General features: G+C 40.8%; 1 protein-coding gene across 3 annotated transcripts in view; it reads right to left on the reverse strand.

Annotated features, from left to right (window-relative positions):
- Nucleotides 1-5,985: 5,985 nt before the first annotated feature.
- Nucleotides 5,986-17,541, reverse strand: part of LOC149130106 (serine/threonine-protein kinase MRCK alpha-like) — a 27,051-nt gene continuing 15,495 nt past the window's right edge. For 2 of the 3 annotated variants that reach the window (XM_089345972.1, XM_089345970.1), the window contains 3 exons: nt 14,092-14,206; nt 12,460-12,715; nt 5,986-7,582 (listed from right to left, as the gene is read on the reverse strand). In XM_089345972.1, the coding sequence (XP_089202098.1) occupies nt 7,401-7,582; nt 12,460-12,715; nt 14,092-14,206 (553 nt within the window). In that variant the 3' untranslated portion in view covers nt 5,986-7,400. The remainder of the gene's footprint in view (nt 7,583-12,459; nt 12,716-14,091; nt 14,207-17,541) is intronic. The other variant, XM_089345971.1, reaches the window with a different exon arrangement.

Consider the following 17,541-nt stretch of genomic DNA (forward strand, 5'->3'; position numbering starts at 1 on the left):
AGTTCTAATCCAAATCCCCAACAGTTAATCGCTTTCGACTTCTCCACTTTCACCACTTCCACTTCTTCCTTACAATTGAAAATGATGGCTGCTACCAGCCATTCCTCTCTGGGGGCACCCTGCCTATTCTTACTCTCGTGGCACATTTCCCGCAGTAAGTTGGCAAGAGTGCCCACTTAAGGCCACCGTGGAGTGCCTTTTTGCATCTTCCTCATTTCTGAAACGCACCTCCACTGTGCCAAATTTTCTTCCTCTAGAATAAAAGGTCGTTAAATCCCTTGCTTCACTAAGACACTCCTCTATTTCTTTTGTCGCTGCTATTTCAATTTTTCTTCTTCCCACATTTACTGTTTTGTACACTATCAATTTTTTCTCTGCTCGTTGTATGTCCTCTTTAGGAGGCGTCACCCTAAGGCAATCTCCTTTTACAAATAATTTTTTATGGATCAAAATTTTCTCCACGTCCATTTTAATTACCCCCATTTCCATTGCATTGTCTGATGGGCTTTTGCCTGCAGCCGCAGCATAACTTCGTGTATTCATACCTGCAATGGGTATTACAACACTTCACAAAAATATTCAACAAAGTTCAACAATAACGATATTCTTTAACAACAACAAAAATCACGACTCACCGCAACGCTTTCTTCAAACCAAAATCACAACGCAAACTCATAAATTTCTCTACTCAACTACTCTGACATCTAGACTTCTCCCTCTATATTTACGTATTGGTCTAGCCTACTTCATCGTCTGGGGGCGTCAACACAACTATCATCATTACATTCAACATCATCAACTGCATCATAATCATCATCATCATTTTATGTCTGCTTTACATCCTGGAAAGCCTTAGATATTGTGACAGAAACTGGCCAGCTGATGTACTGACCAGACTTCATCCTGCTTCGGCAGGGTCTCTTCCGCTCATACTCTTTATTATAGGCATATCGCCTTAACACAGAATGGACACTACCAGGACAAACAGACAACACAAAATGTGGGATACATAGAACGAATGATGAGTATGAAATGAAATACTTACAATGAAATGATGAAATGGCTCACGAGCCCCCCAAAGCTCGCAGCTTCATTTAACTGTTCCTTTTATACAGTTCTTAATACAGTTTATGATCTTTCTATTCTTCAACTGTTATAGATCTTCTGTCATCACAACGTTTGGCAGATTATCATAGCGCACACATAACCCTCTCGCTTTAATTTTTTGCGGATACATCTCTTTAAGTCTCTTCACCACATTCTCTTCTACCAGTGCAGCTTTCTCATATCCTTTAAACATCTCTGGATCCAATTTTATTCTTATTAGCCCTTTTAGTTTTGATATCTTCTTTTCTATCTCTATATCTTTTACATTAACACTCGGTAATACCTTTTTATCGGGTTCTCATATATCATTACTTCATGCAACTTCTCTTGTACTCTCATCTCCCACTCTTCAATTTTCGCTGCTTTTTCCGGGTCTCTTACATATTTATATGTATACTTGGGTTCTTGGGTTCGATTCTCTATTGTTTCCCTTTCTTCTGCTGTCTTCTTTTTCCCTTTCTTTTTTTCGAGTTTTTTGGCAGCGATTCGATCCGCGATCGCTTTCTCTCTGTTACAGTTTCCTTCACATTTTTCTCCTGTTCCTCTCTTTCTTCTAACACCTTATTTTCTTCTGCCGTTGCTTCTTCACTGACCACTGTTTCCTCTATCTGTATCTCTCTTAGGGGACACAGCCTGCATGTGTCCCCTACTTCTGCATTTGTTGCATACAGGTGGCCTGCCCTCCACCACGACCCTCAGTCGAGTGTCAACAGGGAGCACCAGCTCCTCCGCAATGATGTGCAGGTCTGGCAGAGTTATATGGGTTAAAACTTCTAACCCCAAACCCCACCAGTTGATCTCCTTTGATCTCTCCACTTTCACAATCTCCACCTCATCCTTGCAATTAAAAATCACAGCTGCTACCAGCCATTCTACGTCTATCTCGGGGGATATTCTTCCAATCCTTATTCTTGCTGCTCTTCTACTGCAGCATACTGGCAAAAGTGCCCACTTGTCTGTTCTCAGGGGTACAGTGGAGTACCTCTTCCTCACTCTTAAAATGTACCACCACTGTACCATATTTCTTGCCTCTCGTGTAAAAAGTTGTCACGTCCATAATTTCACTTAGGCATTCTTCAATCTCGTCCACCTTGGCTATCTCAATCCTTTTCGTAGTCACATTTAATGTCTTGTAAATTATTATTTTCTTCTCTGCTCTTTTGGAGGCTTCCTTCGGTGGAGCAACCCGAAAAAGTCTCCCTCCTTAATAAATTCAAAATGTTTCTTAAACTTTTTCATTTCTATTTTTATCTCTTTCATTTCCATAGCGTCGGCTGACTGGCTTTTGCCCGCCATCACTGCGTAGCTAGTAGTCTGCATACCCACACACTGGGTATAAAAATTCACAATTTTCAACAAAAATTAATAACAGCAAGAAGTTCAACAATTCTCAACAACAATTTGCAATAACAATATTTAATAACAATTAACTCACAATATCTCCGCTCTCAAACACAACTCCAACTCGAAATCACCAACACAACACTAAATTTTTCGCTCTTCCTCTTGTGTCATTTATTTTCCATTACAAGCGTTTCATTTGCTTAGAGAAATTAAAACGCTTTACAAGTCAGATAGACGTTCCTATTAGATATATTACAGATAACAAAACAAAAGCTTAATACAAATCAGGAGCAACACAAACAGAATCCGTGAAGGAAATAGAGAGACACACATACATGCGCACTCACACAATCAAACACATACACACACACACACACATATATATGTGACCGAGTGTCTATCGTTGGCGATTTTCTTTCTCTGTCTTCCCTTCTTTGGACTTTTTCTATATTTCTGATGAAGAGCTCCGCTCGAAACGTGAAGTCCTCTTTCTTTTCTGAGCGTCCGATAACACTGTACTTATTCCACGTCCTCGCGTTGTTGTTTTTTTTTCTTGCTTGTTCAGGTTTGGATTGACAATCTACATATATGTATATGTATGTATATATATATATATATATATGTATATATATATATATATATATATATATATATATGTATAAATTTATGACATGGAAAAATGTTAACATGGAAAGTAATATTCTTAGGATTATAAACCTGGAAAAGTACAGGACAAGTTATTAGACCTGTAAAAGTATAGGACAAAAGAAGAAACTTTTTACTTAAAATATTGCAGCAAAAAATGCCAGTTCTTCTAATTTATCACTCTTTACAGTTTTCGTCTTTTAAATTTATTGTACAAAACTGTTCAGCTAATTTGTAAGTTTGTCTAATTAGTCACTTTTTTCTGTATTTAAAGTATTAAATTAGCCAAATTCTACTTAAATAAGTATAGTGTTATTTATAATAAAATATTTTTTAATATTCAAATTTTAATTTTAGCTGCTATATTTTAAGTAAAAAGTTTCTTATTCTTTACTAGAAGTAATAGCTCATCCTGTACTTTTACAGGTATAATAACTTGTCTTGTACTTTTCCAGGTTTATAATCTTAAGAATATTACTTTTCATGCTTGCATTTTTTCCATGTAATCCATGATTTTTCCAGGCATTGCTGTTATAAGATAATTAATAATGTGTCAATAATTTAGGATTTTACCTTATAAAATACTAGGTAGGGGGATACATTGGCTGCTATTTTTAGCGTGTCGAGCGACCAGGTAGAGGCCCTTTCATTGGTTTGATTGTGTGGTGAGATTTCTTTACACACATATGTAATATGCATATATAACATCGGCAGAAGTTAGAGAGTAAGTCAAAAGCTGAGGGTTTCGTGTATTGGCACTTATCAAACACGAATTTGTCCATTGTGACTCTGTAACTTGTGACAAAATTACTTCTAAAATACAAAATTTTGTCAAAAAACGTTAAGAGTAAACCCTGTTCTATGTGACACATTCTACCAGTATCCGAAGTTTCAAAGAGTTTAGGTAAAAAAATAGATAGATAGATAGATGCATAGATACATACATACATACATTCAGACATCGATATATCAGTACCTAACTGTGGTTAAGAGTGGAATTGACTATCATATCTATCGATGCTGGGGTCATTTGTAACCTTAGTCACTTTAGTGGTGAGTACAATTCTGGCTGTCTTTTACTTGTTTCAGTCATTTGACTGTGGCCATACTGGATCACCGCCTTTAGTTGAGCAAATCGACCCCAGGACTTATTCTTTGTAAGACTTATTCTATTCTATCCGTCTCTTTTTGCCGAACTGCTAGGTTACGGGGGACGTAAACACACCAGCATCGGTTATCAAGTGATGTTGGGGGGACAAATATAGACACACACATACATAAATATATACGACGGACTTCTTTCAGTTTCCGTCTACCAAATCCACTCACAAGGCTTTGGTCGGCCCGGGGCTATAGTAGAAGACACTTGCCCAAGGTGCCACGCAGTGGGACTGAACCCGGAACCATGTGGCCCGTAAGCAAGCTACTTTATTTTATTATATTGGCCATGACGGCCTGACATAGAAGAAAAGAAGCTGCGGGCTGGACAAAGACATAATGGTATGTGTAATGAAAAATAATAATAATGAATAAATGGGGAGAAAAGCAACACTTGCCGATCGCTTGATCCCCGAAAACATTGTTCTCTTATATGAGGCAACCGCCTCTTACAAATGTTCATATGCGTTCATTATATTTATCACTGAAGGTATTTCGCTTCCATGTACATTCCTCCTCATCACTTGTGTATCTGATTTCCGCCAACGTCCACGCCCTCTCTAAGTACTCCTCGAGTGGCATGTCGGCGTCGCCCAGCACCATGTAAAACATTTCTCAGATATCATATAGGTCATGCGATGCGTCCAACGTTATGACCTCCACAGCTATCTGCGAAAGCCATTCGGGATCCCGCATGCAGGCCAGGGTTGCTCCCTTAGGATATTTTTCCAACTCCTTTTCTATCTCTCCCCCTCTGTAGACTTTTCCACCGTCGGCAGCACAATTCCCACTGGCGGTGGTTCAACATCCGTTAGCACCTTTTTCTTTTTTCCGGTGGGAGAGGAAGAGTCCCCCAGTTTACCTGGGGGACTCAATCCCTCTTCCAACTTTACATTTGTTTGAGGTTTTGGCGGGCTACTATTAATGCCCGCCTTTCTTTTTTTCCTCTTTCTATTGAGGCCACTGCCTCCTCATTTTTTTTTCCTGCCGAGCAGGACTACTTTTTTTAATGGGTGTCTGCTCCTGGGTCACTTTCGTGTCTCGGTGACAATCCTTTTTCAAATGACCAGGCTCCAGGCATCCGTGACATTTCGGAAGTCGTCCTTCAAGAATTACAGGATACCTAGAACCTGCCATGGTCAAGTAGTCTGGAAAGACCACACTGTCATCGTCTAACTGAGTCCACAACGTCAATATGGCCTTAGCCCCAACCCAGTCAGCAGATGGCAACAATTTTACATTTAACAATTTAGTGTCTCTGGTGCCACCAAATCCCCTTTGGATGGTTTCGGCCAAACAACTTTCTTTTAAACCCGGTGGCAACCCACAGACAAACGCCCGCTTACATTTTCTCCCACAATAAGAGGGGAGGAACAAAATTTTTCCCCCTCCAGGGGCTGACTGGCGAACTTACACGCCATCTCTGGGGTTCCAAACAGCAACCATATGGTTGCATATTTGGAACCCCTGGCGATGTGTTTTATCATCGGCATGTACTCTGCCAGCTCCTTTTCTATTTCTAGCCTAGGAAAGGGGACAATGATATCCAAGGACTTTCAATAAGTCCTTAGAACCACCGTCCTCCTTTCCAAATCTTTCAGTCATTCTTTGGGTGGGTTAATTTCCCACACCAAAGCAGTATTTTTTTTCTATTGTTCTTATTTTAACTGCAAAAAATAATAAACAAACAAAAGAAAGAAAAAACAAAAGATAAGATATTTTATTCAGATTTATTCTATTGTATTGGCGTTAGGAAGGCCATCTGGTTTCACCAGTCCTCAGTCAAATCGTCCAACAAAGCACCCACTACACTCTCTGAGTGGTTGGCATTAAGAAGGGCATCCAGCTGTAGAAACTCTGCCAGATCAGATTGGAGCCTGGTGTAGCCATCTGGTTTCACCAGTCCTCAGTCAAATCGTCCAACCCATGCTAGCATGGAAAGTGGACGTTAAACGATGATTATGATGATGATGATAACTGATTGACCTTCAACCAACCATCATTTTCCAGCAAGATGGTGCACCACCACATTGGCGACTGTATGTTCGTGGGTTCCTCAATCAAACATTTCCAGACCGGTGGATTGAAAGGGATGGGTCAATTCCTTGGCCGCCACGTTCACCAGATATCACTCCCCTGGGCTTCTTTCTATGGGGCTATGATAAAGATATCGTGTATCGAACAAAGAGACAGGTCATTACTGATGTCATTGCCACAATTGATGAGGCTATGCTACAGCGAACATGGCAAGAAATCGAGTACCGTCTTGATGTGCTTCGTGCAACTAATGGTGCCCATGTAGACATGTATTAAATGAGGTAAACAAAAACTTTAATAAACACTGAATATCAACATCATCATCATCATCATCGTTTAACGTCTGCTTTCCATGCTAGCATGGGTTGGACAATTTGACTGAGGACTGGTGAAACCAGATGGCTACACCAGGCTCCAATCTGATTTGGCAGAGTTTCTACAGCTGGATGCCCTTCCTAACGCCAACCACTCCGAGAGTGTAGCGGGTGCTTTTACGTGTCACCCACACGAAGGCCAGTCAGGCGGTACTGGCAACGGCCACGCTCAAAATGGTGCATTTCATGTGCCACCCGCACAAGAGCCAGTCCAGGGGCACTGGCAACGATCTCGCTAGAAAATCCTACGAAGGCCAGTCAGGCGGTACTGGCAACGGCCACGCTCAAAATGGTGTATTTTATGTGCCACCCGCACAAGAGCCAGTCCAGGGTGACTGGCAATGATCTCGCTCGAAAGTCCATTACACATGCCATGGGCGCAAGTGCCAGAAAGGCAACGCTGGGCACAGGTGCCATCACGATTTCGATTTCGCTTGCCCCAATAAATCTTCGCAAGCAGAGTTTCGTGTCCAATGAAGGAGACGGCGTTGGTATGGGTGCCAGTCGTCGAATTTAACTCGATTTCGATTTCACTTGCCTCAACAGGTCTTCGCAAGCGGAATGAAATATCTCATCAATTGCATTTATAATAAAGTTTTGAAATGGTAAAGAGACTTTACGGACACCCTGTATATTGAAACTGTTAATGTGTGTTTATTATACATTAAGGTCCCTAATTCAAGCCAGGATGAAACATGGATGTTTGATGATGGTTAAAAAAAATCCAAAATGGTTTTAAGAACAAAGAGAGTACGTCGTTTTAAATGTACTTAATGAATCCAAAGTGTTTGACTGCTCTTGTGAAGAATTCGAAGTGGTGTCTCCGGGGGAAACTGCGGTAATGGAAGACAAGGGTCGACTGGGCGGGACCTGTTGCCAAACTCTGTGTGGTGAATCATGGTCTCTTATACTAGTCCCTGGATAAAAAAAAAATGAAATTCAAAATGTCTTTTTTTTCGTAAATTCTCCCACATATATATATATATATATATTGAAACTGTTAATGTTTGTTTATCATACGTTCAAGTCCCTCTGACATACTGGATTCTTGTCAACCCCCCTACCCCCAATCCAGCACAGAACATAAAATGGAGACAAGTACCAACTGGTCTGCGTGAAAATGCTTAAACAATTGTGAATTCCTTCTTACATGAAACAACTGGTCGCCTTCTAAATTTACAAAATCAGCAAAAAAGTATATATATATATATATTGAAACGGTTAATGTTTGTTTATCATACGTTCAGGTCCTTCTGACATACTAGATTCTTGTCAAATCCCCTTCTGCCCCCAATCCAGCGCAAAACATAAAATGGAGGCAAGTACCAACTGGTCTGCCTGAAAATGCTTAAACAATTGTGAATATATTCTTACATAAAACCATCAGTCGCCTTCTAAATTTACAAATAAGCAAAAAAGTCTATATATATATATATATATACTAGCAGTATGACCCGACCTTGTCCGGGTGTGACTCATTATGCCATCTACGAAAAGTCTTGCTAGCTGAAAATCAACTAAAAAAGAAAGCCTTACAATGAAAAAACCCTTATGATGTAAATATGTTCATAATTCAAAAGACGATGAAATTAATAGGGAAAGTCTGAAGGCTGTTTTGTGTAACATTATTAAGCATACGTAAATTTCATCCGTGTAATTGGCTATAGAAATGCTTGTGCAAAACAACTTTTTGCGCTGCCCTGATTATACATAGCAGGGTAATCCCTTTTCACAGGAGCTAGGATGGCAATTTGTGATGAAGCAATTGCTGGCGATCTGTTGCTAAACAGTTTTGCCAGAATTCTATCAGATTGGGCAGAAGGTGTTGATGCACCATTTTGCATTATGTTCAAAGTAGCTACTGGAATGTGGTGAATTGCTGCAGTCTGTGGCTGTCATTTTAAACCGGTTGCTGTCTTTCCCCAGCAAACTCTCTTCTTTGGAGGCATAATCTATGTATATATTAAACAGAACAACAAAAGTTATAATAGATGGCAGGGTCGGTACTTTTCACATATCTGTAACTTTTCAGATTAAAACCCGCACGATTACCCAACCCTAATCCTAACACTAACACTAACCCTAAACCCTAACCCTAACCCTGACCCTAAAAAACGTAACCGTAACATTAATCCTAAACCCTAACCCTGACCCTAAAACCCTAACCCTAACACCCTAGTGAAAATCGTGGTAAATTTACAAAACATTGACGAACATGAGTTATATTTTACTGAATGATTGTGTACTTGCACGTGTATGCTTTTGAGAGAGCGAGAGAGGAAGAGGTAGAGAGGGTGAGAGAAAGGAATAGGGGTAGTTAAAAGTTTTCATATGACTGCTTCTCTTCACTGCCTATTACTTCATTAGAAATCTAAGGATGCACATAAGCACATAATAGAGAAAAATGAAACAAATATGGACGACTTGCTCCGAAACACCACCGAGTGGGGAACACTTCTCAAAAATAACCTGCAGTTGTTTCCTTCAAAATTCCTACATGCTTGAAATGTACATACATCAAGGTACATTTGTACAAAATTTCATGAAAAAATATTCATTTTCCTGGAAGTTAAGAGAAATTTAAGTGGAATTTCTGAATATTGTACCCCACCACCTTCCAAAACACTTTCACCGAATTTTTTTGTATATTTGGAATCTACATAATAAATAATATATGCATAGAACATTTCATTAAAAAATATTCATTTTTATGAAAGTTATGACCTTCCAAAGTTGGGGGATACAACTCTGTAGTTATGCCATCAATGTTTTGTAAATATACCACGATGTGAATGATTGTGTTTACTTGCACGTGTATACGTTTGAGAGAGCGAGAGAGGAAGAGGGGGAGAAATGAATAGAGATTGAGAGCAATGTGTATGTTGTTGTCACAGATCACGTATGTGTGGTTGTGTGTGTTTTTACGTATCTATGTTATGAAAAATAGGTAAAGAATACGGAGATGAAAGTTTAATCTATGACGTTGTATGTATCACTTTCTCTCTCTCTCCCTCTTTTACTCTTACTCTCTATATTTTTATGTTGAGCGCGTGTGTAAGAATGGCGTTCCAGGTAGCAGGGATGAAATATAAAGGTTGCTAGAAACAACAGCCAAATCTCCCTTAAATCACACAAAGTAAACGGAATTTTAAAAATCTAATTACTGCACTGGAAAGTTCACATCGAGAAAATTCCATTGATGTAAAAATTTTTACGAAAAAGTGGAAAATGTGGATTTCTATAAACATTCAAAAAGGCTTCACACTAACACACAACTTCAGATTTATATATTAAGATATATATATATATATATATATTGAAACTGTTAATGTTTGTTTCTCACACGTTCAGGTCCCTCTGACAGACCGGATTCTTGTCAACCCCCCTGCCCACCAATCCAGCGCAGAACATAAAATTGAGACAAGTACCAACTGGTCTGCGTGAAAATGCTTACACAATTGTGAATACATTCTTACATGAAACAACTGGTCGCCTTCTAAATTTACAAATAAGCAAAAGAGTCTATATATATATATATATATATATATATAAAATTATAATACAGGGTATCTAAGAGATACCGCCACGCTGAAAAATAGCTGTCAAATCTTGACTCTAAAACCACAATAAATGTCCACATAGCAACAAGGAGCGAAGACGAAGACAATATAAACCAGTAAAATAACAAGATAATTCCAGATCCCGGATTTCTGGCTTTGCATAAATAATGCTTTGCCTTCATCGGTGGAATATACTCCAGCACATAAATACAAATATATGTATATAAACAGTATACTTACATGTACGGACGTATACACACATATATATGCACGTATGTACACGACTAGCTTAAATAGCCCGCCTAAAAACTCCTCGTGCGATACGGACAGAATATCAGCGCAGTAAATACACTGACGGATATTCTGTCCGTATCGCACGAGGAGTTTTTAGGCGGGCTATTTAAGCTAGTCGTGTACATACGTGCATATATATGTGTGTATACGTCCGTACATGTAAGTATACTGTTTATATACATATATTTGTATTTATGTGCTGGAGTATATTCCACCGATGAAGGCAAAGCCAGAAATCCGGGATCTGGAATTATCTTGTTATTTTACTGGTTTATTTTGTCTTCGTCTTCGCTCCTTGTTGCTATGTGGACATTTATTGTGGTTTTAGAGTCAAGATTTGACAGCTATTTTTCAGCGTGGCGGTATCTCTTAGATACCCTGTATTATAATTTTAAATAATTATTACCTTTGATGGTTTTTATTCCCATGCTGGCCACTTGATAAGATCGATATTTTAAATATCGATCTTATCCTTATTTATATAAATATATATATATATATATATATTGAAACTGTTAATGTTTGTTTATCATACGTTCAGGTCCCTCTGACAGACCGGATTCTTGTCAAGCCCCCCCCGCCCCCAATCCAGCGCAAAACATAAAATGGAGGCAAGTACCAACTGGTCTGCCTGAAAATGCTTAAACAATTGTTAAAATATTCTTACATAAAACAATCGGTCGCCTTCTAAATTTACAAATATGTACTCGTTTAGGTTCTGACTGGCTTCGGTCATTAATCTGGCTGTGGCTATGCTGGGGCAGCGCCTTTAGTCGAGCAAACAACGAACCCTGGACTTATTCTTTGTAAGCCTAGTACTTATTCTATCGGTCTCTTTTTGCCAAACTGCTAAGTTACGGAGAAGTAAACACACCAGCAACGGTTGTCAAGCGATGTTGGGGAGGACAACCAGAGACACAAACACACACATATATATATATATATATATATATATATATATATATATATATATATATATATATACGATGGGCTTCTTTAAGTTTCCGTCTACCAAATCCACTCACAAGGCTTTGGTCAGCCCCCGAGGCTATAGTAGAAGACACCTTGCCCAAGGTGCCACGCAGTGGGACTGAACCCAGAACCATGTGGTTGGTACGCAAGCTATATATATATATATATATATATAAGATGGGCTTCTTTCAGTTTCCGTCTACGAAATCCACTCACAAGGCTTTGGTCGGCCCGAGGCTATAGTAGAAGACACTTGCCCAAGGTGCCACGCAGTGGAACTGAACCCAGAACCATGTGGTTGGTACGCAAGCTATATATATATGTATATATATATAAGATGGGCTTCTTTCAGTTTCCGTCTACCAAATCCACTCACAAGGCTTTGGTCGGCCCCCAAGGCTATAATAGAAGACACTTGCCCAAGGTGCCACACAGTGGGACTGAACCCAGAACCATGTGGTTGGTACGCAAGCTATATATATATATATATAAGATGGGCTTCTTTCAGTTTCTGTCTACCAAATCCACTCACAAGGCTTTGGTCGGCCCCCAAGGCTATAGTAGAAGACACTTACCCAAGGTGCCACGCAGTGGGACTGAACCCAGAACCATGTGATTGGTACGCAAGCTATATATATATATGTATATATATATAAGATGGGCTTCTTTCAGTTTCCGTCTACCAAATCCACTCACAAGGCTTTGGTCGGCCCGAGGCTATAGTAGAAGACACTTGTCCAAGGTGCCACACGGTGGGACTGAACCCAGAACCATGTGGTTGGTACGCAAGCTATATATATATATATATATATATATATATAAGATAGGCTTCTTTCAGTTTTCGTTTACCAAATCCACTCACAAGGCTTTGGTCGGCCCCCAAGGCTATAGTAGAAGACACTTGCCCAAGGTGCCACACAGCGGGACTGAACCCCGGTGCCATGTGGTCGGTAAGCAAACTTACTTACCACACAACCACTCCGACTTCGAGACAGGAGGCGGCTGTGGTCTAGGAGAAGCCTTTTCAGAAAATACAACAAAAGGATCGAAACACGTGTAGGGTTCACCGTTATGATGAGAATCCCCACCGGCGCTGCTACAGCTACTGTTGTTGCTTGCGGAGGGCTTTCCACTGGCCCCGAGCATCTGCTCTTGGACCTGCTTCATGCTGGGTTGCATCAAACTGCGTACTTTCTGTATCTGCTCGTCCGATTTGGCTCCAGGCTGTAAAGAAAAAAATCTTAGAGTTATCCCCCTTCGTTTAAACATCTCCCTGAAAAATGGTCTGAAAAAAGGGTTAGGGTTTAGGGTTGGGGGTTGGGGCTAGGGTTAGGGTTTAGGGTTGGGGTTAGGGTTTAGAGTTAGGGTTGGGGGTTGGGATTAGAGTTAGGGTTGGGGTTGGGGTTAGAGTTGGGGTTAGGGTTGCGGTTAAGGTTGGGGTTCGGGTTTAGAGTTAGGGTTGGGGGTTGTGGTTAGGGTTTAGAGTTGGGGTGGGGGGTTGGGGTTAGGGTTTAGGGTTGGCGTTAGGGTTTAGAGTTAGGGTTGGGGGTTGAGGTTAGAGTTGGGGTTGGGGTTGGGGTTAAGGTTGGGGTTGGGGTTAGGGTCTAGAGTTAGGGTTGGGGTTAGGGTTTAGAGTTAGGGTTGGGGTTTGAGTTGGGGTTAGGGTTTAGAGTTAGGGTTAGGGTTGGGGTTAGGGTTTGGGGTTGGGGTTAGGGTTGGGGTTAAGGTTGGGGTTGGGGTTTAGAGTTAGGGTTAGGGTTGGGGTTAGGGTTTAGGGTTGGGGTTTAGGGTTGGGGTTAGAGTTGGGGTTAGGGGTTGGGGTTAGGGTTTAGGGTTGGGGTTAGGGTTTAGAGTTAGGGTTGCGGTTAAGGTTGGGGTTGGGGTTTAGAATAGGGTTGGGGTGGGGTTAGAGTTGGGGTTAGGATTGGGGTTGGGGTTAGGGTTGGGGTTAGAGTTAGGGTTGTGGGTTGGGATTAGAGTTGGGGTTGGGGGTTGTGGTTAGAGTTGGGTTTAGGGTTGGGGGATGGGGTTAGGTTTAAGTTAGGGTTGGGGTTTGAGTTGGGGTTAGGGTTGGGGTTTGGGTTAAGGTTGTGGTTAGGGTAAGGTTTGGGATTAGGGATAGGGTTAGGGATAGGGTTTAGGGTTGGGGTTAGGGTTTAGGGTTAGGTTTGGGGTTAGGGTTGGGGTTAGAGTTAGGGTTGGGGGTTGGTTAGAGTTGGGGTTAGGGTTTAGAGTTAGGGTTGGGGGTTGGGGTTAGAGTTAGGGTTAGGGTTAGGGTTGGGGTTAGGGTTAGGGTTTAGTTAGGGTTGGGGTTAGGGTTTAGTTAGGGTTGGGGGTTGGCGTTAGAGTTGGTGTTAGGGTTGGGGTTTAGAGTTAGGGTTGGGGTTGGAGTTGGGGTTAGGGTTTAGAGTTAGGTTTAGGGTTAGGGTTGGGGTTAGGGTTAGGGTTTAGAGTTAGGGTTGGAGTTGGGGTTTAGGGTTGGGGTTGGGGTTAGGGTTGAGGTTAGGTAAAGAATTCAAATTTGATGACAAAAAATTCAATTTTGATAATAAAAAAACATCTAATTAAAGACAACAGAATAAAAAAAAAGGGAAACCTACCTGTCTTTGTCCCGTTGGGAGCCCTATTAGGGCCTTCATCCCCTGATCCAGTCCCAGATGTGCAATATGGCTGAAGTTGATGGGGAGAGAAATGATACGGGAACGTCGTTCAATCCTGAAAAGGGAATTTGAAACCATGAGGGCTTAATACTGCCCTCCTCGATTTAAATTCTACAGGTAACCCGTAGAGATGACCTGAAGTCCTAGGGTTAGGGTTGTGGTTGAGGTTGGGGTTAGGGTTGGGGTTGGGGTTAGGGTTGGGGTTAGGGTTGGGGTTAGGGATAGGGTTTAGGGTTGGGGTTAGGATTTAGGGTTAGGTTTGGGGTTAGAAAATAGGGTTGGGGTTATAGGGTTAGGGTTTAGGGTTAGGGTTAAGGTTAGGGTTGGGGCTGGGGTTAGGGATAGGGTTTAGAGTTAGGGATAGGGTTTAGGGTCGGGGTTAGGGATAGGCTTTAGGGTTAGAGTTTAGGGTTAGGGTTGTGGTTGGGGTTAGGGTTAGGGTTGGGGTTGGGGTTGGGGTTAGGGTTGGGGTTGAGGTTAGATTTGGGGTTAGGGATAGGGTTTAGGGTTAGAGATAGGGTTAGGTTTGGGGTTTAGGGTTAGGGATAGGGTTAGGGTTGGGGTTAGGGTTTAGGGTTAGGGATAGGGTTAGGTTTGGGGTTTAGGGTTAGGGATAGGGTTTAGGGTTAGGGTTGGGGTTAGGGATAGGGTTTAGGTTTAGGGTTAGGGTTGGGGTTAGGGGATAGGGTTTAGGGTTAGGGTTTAAGGTTAGGGATAGGGTCAGGGTTGGGGTTGGGGATAGCGTTTAGGGTTAGGGATAGGGTTTAGGGTCGGGGTTAGGGATAGGGTTTAGGGTTAGAGATTAGGGTTAGGGTTGTGGTTGGGGTCGGGGTTAGGGTTGGGGTTAGGTTGGGGGTTAGGTTGGGGTTGGGGTTGGGGTTTAGGGTTAGGTTTGGGGTTAGGGATAGGGTTTAGAGTTAAGGATAGGGTTTAGGGTCGGGGTTAGGGATAGGGTTTAGGGTTAGAGTTTAGGGTTAGGGTTGTGGTTGGGGTTAGGGTTGGAGTTGGGGTTAGTTTTGGGGTTAGGGTTGGGGTTGGGGTTAGGGTTGGGGTTAGGGTTAGGGATAGGGTTAGGTTTGGGGTTTAGGGATAGGGTTTAGGGTTAGGGATAGGGTTTAAGGTTAGGGATAGGGTCAGGGTTGGGGTTGGGGATAGGGTTAGGGATAGGGTTAGGCATAGGGTTTAGGGTTAGGGATAGGGTTAGGGATAGGGTTGGGGTTATAGTTGGGGTTAGGGATAGGGTTAGGTTTGGGATTTAGGGTTACGGATAGGGTTAGGGATTATGGTTTAGGGTTAGAGTTTAGGGTTGGGGTTTGGGGTTTAGGGTTGGGGTTTAGGGTTGGGTTAGGGTTGGGGTTAGGGATAGGGTTAGGGTTAGAGATAGGGTTTAGTGTTAGGGATAGGGTTTAGGGTTAGGGTTGGGGTTAGAGTTTAGGGTTAGGGTTGGGGTTGGGGTTAGGGTTTAGGGTTGGGGTTAGGTTTGGGGTTAGGGTTGGGGTTAGGGATAGGGTTTAGGGTTTAGGGTTAGGTTTGGGGTTAGCGTTGGGGTTAGAGATAGGGTTAGGGTTAGGGTTGGGGTTAGAGATAGGATTAAGGATAGGGTTAGGGTTTAGGGTTAGGGTTGGGATTAGTATTGGGGTTAGGGTTGGGGTTAGTGTTGGGGTTAGGGTTAGGGTTGGGGATAGGGTTTCGCGAGAAAACACACTACTAACACAGCACAAATAATTTAATATACGTTTTAGAATATTACCCTAGTAATATAAAGTTACCCTAGTAACAAAGAAACACCACGACCCTTCAATAGATTAATATGTATGTATAAGGAGCTAAGAGTTACACCATTACACCATTAAAAATAGTGCATATCTACGCAATACCCTTGTAGATAGTTCATAGGTTGGAAGTGGTACTTGATGAGAGAGCAATTACTCTGAAAATATGTATATACACTCATAAAGGCATATTAATAATTACAAAATATAAACTTTTACATGAAGCAATATGATAATATGTTAAAAATTAATTCCACAATCATTAATTAATTCTATAATTAATTAATTAAATTTATGCATGAGGAGTTTAATGTAACATACAAAATGGTGACATGTGACTTATTTGCTTCGTTCATCAAATTACGTCCGAATTATACTAGGATTCAATGTGGAGGCCATGTGGTTGGATTGTCAGGAGATAGTTCACATTTGATGGCATAGAATTTAAATTTGATGGCCAAGAATTCAAATTTGATAGCACAAAATTCAAATTTGATGACAAAAAAATAAAATTCGTAAAAAATTCAAATTTGATGACGAAAACTTCAAATTTGATGGCAAAAAATCCAAATTTGATGGCTAAAAAATAAAATTCGTAAAGAATTCAAATTTGATGGCAAAGGATTCAAATTTGATGGCAAAAAATTCAAATTTGACGCTATAATTTGATGAATAAACAAAGAGGTCCTTAAAATACTCCAAAACTTTTACACCATAAAATACATAAATAATTAACCACAAAATAAGTCGTTACACATACTAACTGCTAATTAAATCATTTATAAAGCTTGGGAGGGGGCACAAGACAAGGATTAGTGATAACTCATGCAAAAATTAATAAGAAAGCAGATATAAAACGGATGGTTTATGTGCAGAGGAGAGAGAAATGGTAGAAGCGTATAGTTAAAGGGAAGGGGAAAACAATTCATGTTAAATAAGATTATGTAGGGTTTTATTCTGGGATCAGAGCTGTAGTTTTGGAGTGGGGTGTCTGTTGAGTAGATTGGCCACCCCACTGCCAATGATATTTTTGGCCTAGAATTCAAATTAGGGGCTTCCGAAGCCTAGAATTAAAATTAGGGGTCTTCGAAGCCTAGAATTCAATTTAGGGGCCATCGAAGCCGAGAATTCAAATTAGGGGCTTCTGAAGCCTAGAATTCAATTTTGGGGCCATCGAGGCCGAGAATTCAAATTAGGGGTTTTCTAAGTCCAAAATTGAAATTAGGGGTTTCCTAAGCCTAGAATTGAAATTAGGGGATTCTGAAGCCTAGAATTAAAATTAGGGACATTGAGAGCCTAGAATTGAAATTAAGGGCCATCGAAACCTAGAACACAAATTAGGGGCTTCGGAAGCCCAGAATTGAAATTAGGGTATTCGGAAGCTTAGAATTAAAATTAGGGGCTTCCGAAGCCTAGAACACAAATTAGGGACTTCCGAAGCCTAGAATTAAAATTTGATGGTAGAGAATTTTAATTTGATGGGAAAGAATTTTAATTTGATGGGAATTTTAATTTGATGGTAAAGAATCTTAATTTGATGGGAGAGAATTTTAATTTGATGGCAGAGAATTTTAATTTCATGGCAAAGAATCTTAATTTGATGGTTTAGAATCTTAAT

The sequence above is a fragment of the Octopus bimaculoides genome, chromosome 30, assembly GCF_046866305.1.
Source record: "Octopus bimaculoides isolate indiv1 chromosome 30, ASM4686630v1, whole genome shotgun sequence".
Taxonomy (NCBI): domain Eukaryota; kingdom Metazoa; phylum Mollusca; class Cephalopoda; order Octopoda; family Octopodidae; genus Octopus; species Octopus bimaculoides.